At 52.6% G+C, this 10,231-nt stretch overlaps 3 protein-coding genes across 3 annotated transcripts in view; all 3 read right to left on the bottom strand.

Annotated features, from left to right (window-relative positions):
• Positions 1-66: 66 nt before the first annotated feature.
• NGA_0635420 (H+-transporting ATPase) lies at positions 67-651 on the bottom strand (the record flags this gene model as incomplete). The annotated part of the gene is made up of 1 exon (XM_005855671.1): positions 67-651. A coding segment is annotated over one exon (585 nt), but the record flags the coding sequence as incomplete, so codon positions are not given.
• A 984-nt stretch (positions 652-1,635) lies between these two features.
• Positions 1,636-2,430, bottom strand: NGA_0635800 (uncharacterized protein; the record flags this gene model as incomplete). The annotated part of the gene is made up of 3 exons (XM_005855674.1): positions 1,636-1,780; positions 1,914-2,040; positions 2,403-2,430. The coding sequence occupies 3 exons, from the start codon at positions 2,428-2,430 to the stop codon at positions 1,636-1,638; spliced, it is 300 nt and encodes a 99-aa protein (XP_005855736.1).
• Positions 2,431-3,740: 1,310 nt separating this feature from the next.
• Positions 3,741-10,231, bottom strand: part of NGA_0635410 (H+-transporting ATPase) — a gene marked incomplete at its 3' end in the record, with an annotated part of 11,632 nt that continues 5,141 nt past the window's right edge. The window contains exons 5-8 of the mRNA XM_005855670.1: positions 6,949-7,114; positions 6,502-6,769; positions 4,810-6,339; positions 3,741-4,676 (exon numbers count right to left, since the gene is read on the bottom strand). Coding sequence (XP_005855732.1) covers positions 3,741-4,676; positions 4,810-6,339; positions 6,502-6,769; positions 6,949-7,114 — 2,900 coding nt within the window. The remainder of the gene's footprint in view (positions 4,677-4,809; positions 6,340-6,501; positions 6,770-6,948; positions 7,115-10,231) is intronic.

The following is a 10,231-nucleotide window of genomic DNA, read 5'->3' as shown; positions in this document are numbered from 1 at the left end:
AATTCGCATCAAAAGTTTCTGCAAGTTGGAGACCTCGTCCCCACCGGTGAGGAGAGCCGCCGTACGCCCGAAGAAAGTGTTGGCACCAGTCGCCTCCACTGTTGCCTCGACCTCACCGCGGACCACGGTGGAACCCATTTTCACACTGTCGCCCTTGAAAAAAGTCACGGGGAGAGACTCGCCCGTCAACGCAGCCTGGTCGACATCGATCTGAGAGTCCTTCACGACACAGTCGGCGGGAATGGCGCCCCCGGCCCCCAGCAAGACCAGGTCACCGGGCACCAAGAGAGCCGCGTCCATGGACAGGAATTTTCCGTCACGCTTCACGTAAGCTAGGGGTTTCAAGGAGGCTTTGAGGGCCGCAACGGCGTCGCCGGCCTTGGTGGTCTCGTAGTAGGAAAGGGAGGCGTTCATAAACTGGATTCCGAGGAGAATGCCCATGTCGGGCCACGACTCGATGGCCGCCTCGATGATGATGGCAGCCCAGATCATCAGAGGCATGGGTTGGTAAAGTTGCTCAAGGAAAATAAGCCACTTTGGTTTCTTCTTTTCGGGCAGCTCGTTGCGGCCAAATTTTTTGAGGAGTTCCGCGGCCAGGGCGGAGGATAAGCCCTCCGAGTCCAGGGAGGTCACGGTCTTGGTCCGCGTCATGGTGACAGGCACGTCGTTCTCGTCGAAGAGGTCGTCCAAAGGCACCTTTGCTTCCTCCTCCTTGTCCTCCCGGCTGGAGAAGACGGCACGGAGACTTTGCATCCGACTCATCGAGCGCTGTTCCGACCCCTGCGACCGGACGCTCAGAGCGTGTGTGGCGCTTCGCACCATCTGGATCGTGCTGTGGTATTAAGGTGCGTGGGTATGTGGTAATGTAGGGAGGGTGATTAACAAGAAGAAATCTGACGCGCAGCATCCCTACCCTCTCCGTCCACGCGACCTTGTGCTTTCTATGCCTGATTACATCATTCCCCTTCCTCTATCCCTGCTCCCTGGTCGCCACTTTCGACGTACCGCTGAATCTCACGCTCGTGGTCTTCCTCCGACTGCATACCCGCGTTCGTAGTAATGCGCCCCCCGTCGTCATAAAACTCGCCCTTGAGCAAGTCATGCACGTACTCCTCGCCACGCTGGGCAGCCAAGGCTTTCGCCATGGCGGCCACGCTTTTTGGCCCGTCGCCGTTGTCTGCAGTGCTCATCCTGTCGTCTGCCTGTCGAAGACGTTATCGATAAAAACAGGTGCAAACATCAGATAGGATGGATGTTACATGAACCTAAATTTGTTGCCGATTGCAACAGATTTTCCAGAAAATTGGCAGAGCTTGCAGGGGACTACAGAGCCCATCACTGCCACCGAACATTTGACCAAGAGACCGGATCTATCAACAAGCACAAGCCTACGAGAAACATGGGATCCATGCTGAGGTCCTCGAGCACTGTCCAAGAGCTAGATCGGTCACCAGAGGCACAAGCCAATGGAGCTGTTCAAGAATCGTCTGCTGCTTCTGTTTCCTTTCCTCCCACGACGTGGCAGCCCAAACCCTTGAACACCTCCACAGCAAGAGCAGGACTTCGGTCTTAAATCTGATAGACGTCGAGGTAGGGCTTGGCCTCAGACACGCCCTTCTTGTCCAACCAATCGTCTCAAGATACCTTGCCCTCCTGTGAAGTGATCTGCAAGCTGTCGAACACGCTTTGCAAATTTGGCACTTGGCTCTTCGAATTTCCTTCCGAGCCCAAGGAGCGGACGCTCAGAGTATGGGAGGCACTCCTGAATGCCTCGATGGTTCTGTAAAAATTGCATTGATTAATGTGAGTCTCGAATTATCGTGTTCTGCCATTTTTCTGGATAGTATCTTCGGGGCAGCTTTCCTGCAGGACAACGCGCCTGAGCCCCTTCAATCCAATCCCTCCGCTCATACCTCTGTATTTCACGATTGTGGTCTTCCAGAGACTGCATGCCAACATTGGTAGATATTCTGCCCTCGGTGTCGTAGAATTCTCCTTTCAAATGCTGTTCTTCATCATCGTCCGCTTCATGAACTCGAACTGAAAAAGCTTGAGACATGGCACATGGATGACTGGTCTCTGGATATTCTGCCGTAAGCTGCCGTATCTAGACCAATACTGCCTTGTGCATGCCGACGTACATTGGATGCGAACAAGGTAATGTAAAGAGAAAAACTACATCTGATAGATATCTGAAGCAAGTCGGGGTACGACGAACATTCCTGGTGGCGAATTACCCGCCTGGACTAATTACCGCATCTACCAAGTGAAGGGCTGTAGATGCACACTCAAAGCTGTGATCACCACAACAGTATCACACGGTGTTTATGAAAAGCAAAACAAAAACACAAACGACAAGCCCAAGCGATCAAGTCCCCGACGGACTTGCCGGGGCTGTTCACGTTTCTCCGGGGTCATGGCGTGCTTCATTCCTGATTTTGTGATGGCTGATGACTGAATATTCGGCCGTTAAGTAAAGGCAAGCAAAGCTCGGAAAACCCCGGCCTCGGTCGGCAAGAGGGCCAGGACGCTGACTTGACGGGGTCGTGGCCGCGCCCAGAGCCGGAAATGACCAATTAAAAAAATGCCTGCACGTTAAGAGAGTCAGAGATGGTACGTCTCGCCTGTCACATGGTGTTTTAGGCACAGTTGCACCAGCTTTTCTTTCTTATCGCAAGAAAGGGATAGGGCTAAGAACGCTCTGTGGAAGGGCAAGAGCTGTGCCTCTTTTCGCCAAGTTAAGTCTACACGTTGGAATTACAGACAGATCAGGTGGAATCTCATTCAGTAAGTCACGAAATCATCTTATCTTTTAGCACGGCATCAATTACTTATCAATGATGGCTTGTGGAAGTTTTCGATCAGAGGTACTTTTTTGATCGGTCTACTCCGTGGCATTTTGATGCTCACTTATCTATGGTAAGCAAGCAAAAGTATAAAATTATTTCGTCCATTATATACCTTTCGTGACAAAGTCAGACGTTGTGAGCGACGGAGAATTAAAAGAGGGGTATCTGAGTGGGAATCGTCCTGAGGAGCATGTCACTTTTCAGAGAAGTCATTGTACTGAGCCCCAAAAAAACGTCATTTTATCGCCATTTGTTCATGGAAATTGGGATCTTCTTTAGTGCAGAATTGTTTAATGCTGTAGTAACTTCCCATTCCATTACTTTGGTGTTAAGTGTTTTACGTGCACTATCTCTCTCGATCCAAAGCAGTGCTCACAAGCGCTTGCACATGCTTGTGAGCGTGTGTGAATACCATCGACTCTCCTATCAAGCTCTCGGCTAGTCTCGTCTCCACTGTATTCCTCTTTCTCTTTCTCTTCCGTCTCCCCCCACGCATCTCGGCACCCTCATTTTCGTTCTCTCCCTTCCCGTCCTCGGCATTCTGGCGGTATTCTTTACTGATCGAAAGCATGTGGCGCTCAATTAAACCCCACTGCATTTACCAAGCGCGTAAAAAGCTTTGCGGAGAAATAAACAAGAACTTTCTATATCTCTTAGACTATGTCCATGGCACGCGAGCGCTATCGTCCTTTCCCGACCTTCGCCTCTTAAACACCACCGTCACACCCACACGCCCCCACATCCCCACGCAGATCCACACACAGAAAAGAAAAAATTGAGAGATGGTGCTATGTTCCACTCCTGCCCACATGGAAAACAAAGATCACACACAGATGCCGCTAGGTCGGCAGTCATGCTGTTTCCCAAGCATCCGTCTTCCGCCTTCCGAACTTAAGCCATCTCTACAGGGTCAGCCTTCTTCATCGCAACGATGTCGTTGATCCCGAAGATGTTGTACTTCTTGAGGAAGGCATATACCCCCACCTTGGCAGCGTCCTGGATGAACCAGCACAGCAAGCAGTAGATCCAGACGTACAGAGACAGTTCCTTGGGGGCCACGCGAGCCAGGCCAATCGTAGGCACGCCATCAGGCCTGGACTCCGGCCACGCGTTCGCCATGATCGTCGACAGCGAGCAGGCAATACCCGCAGCCACCAGCAAGATCGCAGACGGCTTATTTGTCCAGAAGAAACCAGCGCCAGAACGGGAAGAAAAGAGCGTCAAGAAATCGGAGATCGATACCTTCAAGTACACCATCGACGTGATCTGTCCGTAGGTAAGCCCCGCCAGACCCGCCTGCGCCCAGATCCCTGCAGGGTTGTGCGAGTTGAGCGCCACCCACAGCATCAACAGGGAAGACAGCAGAGCCACACCGCCCAGCACGCCGGCAATCGTGAACAGCACCTTAAGGTTCCACTTGTCGGGGGTGGTGTTGGGCACCACGTTGTCGTAGCCAATGGAGATGAGCGTGCCGTCGTTCAGGAGGGTGATAAGCATAAGCATCATCACAGGCATGTGGAAGAATGCGGGCCACTCCTCCAGAGCACCCGCAGGCTCGTACTTCGCAGGCTGCATGGTAAGCACGGCGATGAAGAAGAAGATCAGGAGCTGCAGGGTGGCGGCGATACGGTAGGTGATGAATGAGGTCATGCGCCCGAAGACAGTACGGGCCACAATGATGGCGGTGACGATGGTGGAGAGACCGGGCTTGGTCAAGACGATGTCTGCGGCAGCACGGGCGGCATCCGTAGAACCCTGCACAGCCACACCCACATCCGCACGTTTCAGGGCAGGAGCGTCGTTGACACCATCACCAGTCATACCAGTCTAGAAAAAAAGGGGAAGGGACAGCCATAAATCGTACGATACGCACATGTCCGCGTATGGATATGAGTGTACATTACAGAGATCAAGACAGTCGCGCGAGGGGGAAAGGAAGGATAGAGACAGATTTCCCTACCTTGTATCCGCCACGACGGAGGGCTTCGACGATCAAGAATTTGTGCTCGGGGAAGACCTGGGCAAAACCAGACGTAGCTTCGATGTACTTGAAGTAATCCATCAAATTCTTGGGAGGCTTCCCATCCTCCTCCAGCTTAGGCAAGAGCGCCGCGTTCTCGATAGTCGTACCCATAGATAACTGACGCGCGGTCTCCTTAGCGATCAAGAGGTGGTCGCCTGTGATCATTTTCACCTCCACGCCAAATTTGTTCGCGCGTTCAATCGTGTCTTTGGTGTCGGGGCGGGGGGGGTCCAAGAAAGTCAAGAGTCCAATCAGTTCCCAAGGGCCGTCCGCGCTGCCCTTGGTCTTGGCCACGGCCAAAGAACGAATGCCACGCTCTCCCAACGCTTCCACGTCCTTGTCGCACTGCGCCACGGTGGCCGCGTGCACTTCTTGATCGACGAGGTGCATGATGATGTGCGGGGCACCCTTGCTGACCTTGAAGGTCTCGCCGCTGGGCAATTGGACCGTCCCCTCCGTGCGCTTGATGGTGGGGTCAAAAGGCATGTAATCAAGTTGTTTGATGCTCGCCAGGGAGGCCATGTCCGCCGCGCCGTGGACCAGGGTGTCCAGGGCGTCACGGGGGGGTTCGGTCCACTTGGAGGCCATTGCCGCGTAGCGGAGAAGGGAGTACTGGGTCTCTCCCTCCACGTAGATGGGGGTCTCCTCTTGGATCATCATCTTGTTCAAGGTCAAGGTCCCCGTCTTGTCCGAGCACAGGATGCTCATCCCGGCCATGTCCTCGATGGCGGCCAAGCGGGAGACGATGGCGCCATCCTTGGCGAGTTCGCGGGAGCCGAGGGCGAGGGTGGTGGTGCAGACAATCTCAATGGCAATGGGGATGGAGGCGACCAGGAGCACCACCGTGAAGGAAAGTGACTCACGGACAGTCTCGCCACGGCCCAGCAGGTAGCCAAAGGCGATACCGCAAAGGGCCATGGAGAGGACGACGAGGATGATCATGATACGAATCAGGAGTTTCTGCAAGTTGGAGACCTCGTCCCCACCAGAAAGCAGGGAAGCAGTACGCCCGAAGAAAGTGTTGGCACCAGTCGCCTCCACTGTTGCCTCGACCTCACCACGCACCACAGTGGAACCCATTTTCACACTGTCGCCCTTGAACATGGTCACGGGGAGAGACTCGCCCGTCAACGCAGCCTGGTCGACATCAATTTGGGAGTCCATGACCACACAGTCGGCGGGGACAGCACCTCCAGAGCCGAGGAGGACCAGGTCACCAGGCACCAAGAGAGCTGCGTCCATGGACAGGAATTTTCCGTCACGCTTCACGTAAGCCACGGGCTTGAGGGAGGCTTTGAGGGCCGCAACGGCGTCGCCGGCCTTCGTGGTCTCGTAGTAGGAAAGGGAGGCGTTCATGAACTGGATTGCCAGCAGAATGCCCATGTCGGGCCACGACTCGATGGCCGCCTCAATGATGATGGCAGCCCAGATCATCAGAGGCATGGGTTGGTAGAGTTGCTCGGCAAACTGTAAGGAGGGGGAAAACAGACAAAGTCTAAGCGTGTTTGGAATATCTGGAGGAGTGTCTTAGACTCGAGCTTTGAGGGATGTGTGGCAACACGGAGCAACAGGTCAGATACAAGAAAGCAGATCCCAGGCGCAGAGAGAGGGAAAGAGAGGAGCACTTACGATCAGCCACTTGGGCTTCTTCTTCTCCGGGAGCTCGTTGCGGCCAAACTTCTTGAGAAGTTCAGCGGCCAAGGCAGAGGAAAGACCCTCGGAGTGGAGGTGGTGGATCTCAGGATCGTTCTCATCCGTGTCGATGTGAATGGGGGCCTCGGGCTCCTGCTTGGCGAAGACACCGTCCAGGCCAGGGGCACTTCCCTCGCCGTGGCCGAGCGAGCCTTGGGAGCGGAGGGTCACGGCGATGGAAGCCGAGTTCACTGCCCGCATGGTGCTGTCAAGGTGGAGGAAAGTGGGTTTACTCACGGTGAGAACAAAGAGTGTACTGGTATCTTTATTGGATACCACAATCCAAAAAGCTTCGGGAAGGCACACAATGATCGGCCCTTCCATCCCTCAAGATCCCGCTCAAGCACACATGGTAGGAACTCGTCGGACGTTCGGAAGACTCACCGTTCCAGGGCACGTTCGTGGTCATCATTTTCCATGTTCCCAATCCTGTTGGATTTCTTAGCCAAGCGGCCCTCGTGGTTGTAGAAGCTGTCAGACATGTGGCCATGCTCATCCTTGTTTCCTTTTCCGATGCTCCTGTTCTCAGAGGCACATTTGGAAGCCATGGCTGCACAAACCTCTGCTATAAAGGTTGCCGGTGCACAGATACAGAGGACTGTCACGTTGTATATGAGGGAAGCACGGGTGATTAGTGCGAGAGAAGGAAGGTGACAAGGCCTGTGCTACGAACTCGGATATTTGCAAGATACAACCACGAGAGCGGCTAAGTGGATCGCACCAAAAAGACCACATGCACCGCACGTATCTACTAAGCAAGTCCATGCACACGTGAACATGATGGTCACGTTTCATGGTAGTGTAGCATCGTCTGAAGACAACAACACGTTGTGTGCTACAAAACAACTTCAGAACTGAGCCCAAGATCACTCACACGCCTTGCACAAAGCTTGCAGCTGCTAAAGCGCTGATCACAACGTTGCACTCGTCGTGACATCATGACAGATACAAATGTGCAGCAAAGATACACGATGAAAAATGTGCCAGACGGTCGAGGCTGGTTGCACAATGAACAAAACAAGAAGATACGAGAAATACTGAAAATGAAAGATCAGCCGATGTCCTACGCAAGCCGTCGCACTTGCTCTTCCATGCAAAAAGAACTCGTTGACTTCCATTTGCATGGGAGGCTGATCTTTTCACGTGGGGGTTCAAGCGCAACCACAAAAAACATGCCATGATGGTCAAAGCAATTTTTCCACTAAAAAAACTCGACACTATACGGCATTTATAATCTACTACTCCAGGTATGAAAGATTATATGGGACAATTACCTGACGTTTCCTCAATTATTTGGTCCATCAACGTGGCGCCACGCGTCCGAGCCACTCCAAAAATTAGCATCAAGCTCAGTTCAAAATTTCAAATCCCCAGGCCAATGGAAAATGAAAATGCCCCTGTTGCCCCTTGCTGATGCCGTCGGAGTCTCTGAAAACACAGAAACACGAAGATTCAGACCGCGTTTGACCAAATTTTGGACTCGTGAAGTGCAGTGGGGGAGTGTTGCTGGGGTACAAAATGTTGCTTGGGTGATAAATGCTGATGATTGATGATCATGTGGTTGACAACGTCACACCGGCAGAGCCTGGTCATGGTAACAGCGAGATATTCCTAATTTCGTCCTTTGGCACGGACATCTGTACTCATCAAGTGCACCGAGATGCTTCTTGCTACAAATACATTTGCACGAGCTGCTTTTTCTGTGTCAGATTTTCAGTTGCTGCAACAGTCCTCCGTATCCTGCACATCCAAAGACGCACATGGATACTGTCAACGAGCTTACTCGATCGGAAGGGTCCTGTCTTCAGCTCGGTCGTCTTGCTGTCTGCGGTATTTGTTTTGGGGGTGACTGATATCTCCAAAAACATGTGTGCTTTAGCGATGACGCCAGGGCACTTGGTTGAATGCCCTGTACATAAGAGAGCGATTTTTCTGCTTTGCGTGGAGGGGGAATGCTTGTCACGAGAGGGGAGGAACGCAGTAAAGATTCATTTGTAAAGAAAGAAGTTATACAGTAATTATTCACCTCTCTATCTCGATGCTTTCGTTCAAACTCCATGCAAGTTGTCACCAGGAGCAATCTTGGAAAACTCGCTTATTTCACGGCATTCCCTTTGTCTTCACTTGAGTTTGATGGCTGCGACCAATGTAGATTGGTGACACGCGAGCATTTAAAACACAAAGGATATCACACACCACCTCGGAACGTTGCTGTCCAGTTCTTTGGCTCTTGTCGAAAGTGACTTCCTCATCTCTTCAGCCTTCGCTGTCATGTACTTCTGCGACAGATGTGAGCATGAAGCGCGAACACGAAAAGACGTGCGTGTCAATCACTGTCGCCCTTAGTGTTGCCACCCTACCCATCCGATCAGAATCATTCGTGATCGGGTGCGGTCAAGCCCCTGGCGGCTTCTTCGTTTCCTTCTACATGTCCAATTTCCGCGATTGTAATGTTACGACCTACAACAATTCTGAGAAAGTTCGAGTTTCGGTGGAGCCATGGCCACAACCCTTTTCTTTTCACCACTTCCATAAATTGATCAATTTAGCTTGTGCTCCATTCTACATCTCACATAACAACACAAAAAGTCCACATCGACTTTTTTGTCCCTTTTGCTCCTGCTTCATCACTTTCCTTTCGCTCGTCTTCCCCTTTCTCCTTGTCCTCCTCCAATTCCATCACCCCCAATTCTAGTGCCTCTCGCGCTTCGTCCTCCAGGAGAAGAGCGATATCAATTTTGGCTTCTGTGTGCTCCGAACTGCGAACAATGGGTACGAATAGACAGAAATAGTTTGAGATGAGGCGGGCAAAGAAAACAACAGGAACGCGGGACTCAGACTAACACAGGAAGGATCTATCACGTTGCTGGGGTCGTGGGGAAATCGTCAGAGCGACACAAAAACAGGTTGAAAAAGGATGGCCACCCACCGCATTTCTTCCAGTTCCTGGCGGTGCAGCTGCCACTGCTCCGTCATCTCTTTGACCTGCTCAGGAGGGAATGGAAAGAAAGGGCCCTGGTCCGTGAATCGTTTTACTCTCAGACGGCAATCGCGAGCACCACAAGGAATGTCTCTTGTTCGCAGCGTCGTTCTTCCGCTCCTCTTCGAACGCGGGCGAGGTCTGCTGGCAGTCCTGGCTTTCGTAAAGAGATTCCCTATGCCCTTGTTTTGAGGGAAGCGGGCTACATGTTTCCACCCCTCCTTCCCAAGCCAGCCTACCCACCTTCTCGCGCAAGGTGGTCATGTCGGCTTGCAAAGTGGGGCCTGCGTTGGTGTATTTCCTCTGGAGTTTGGCCAGGTCGTCTTGGAGCGCCACCTGGGAAGGAAGGGAGGGAGGGGAAAAAAGAGCTGAAAAGTTCAGAGAAAACACGGCAAAGAGCGCGGCCCGCAAAAGGGGATGGTCAGAGGGGGAAGATAGTGTTGGAAGAAGATAGGTCAAGTACAGGCTGGAGGGGGAAAAGACCCCAAAAATACCTTGTCCGCCTCGATGCTTTGAAGCAGGTAGTTGGTCGATTCATGGGCGGCAGAGAAGAGATTCTGGAGCGTACGCCGGACTCGGTAGAGTTTGCGGACGCGCTGACAAATGAAGGGGAAGAGGGAGGGAGAAGAGGAGGAGAAAGGCGTGAGGCTTGTGGAGGCACATTGCTTGTTGCCCGCCCCATTCGGA

This window comes from Nannochloropsis gaditana (genome assembly GCF_000240725.1).
Source record: "Nannochloropsis gaditana CCMP526 unplaced genomic scaffold scaffold140, whole genome shotgun sequence".
NCBI lineage: Eukaryota > Eustigmatophyceae > Eustigmatales > Monodopsidaceae > Microchloropsis > Microchloropsis gaditana.
The sequence above is the reverse complement of the archived record's forward strand: the minus strand, read 5'-3'. Positions and strand labels throughout refer to the sequence as shown.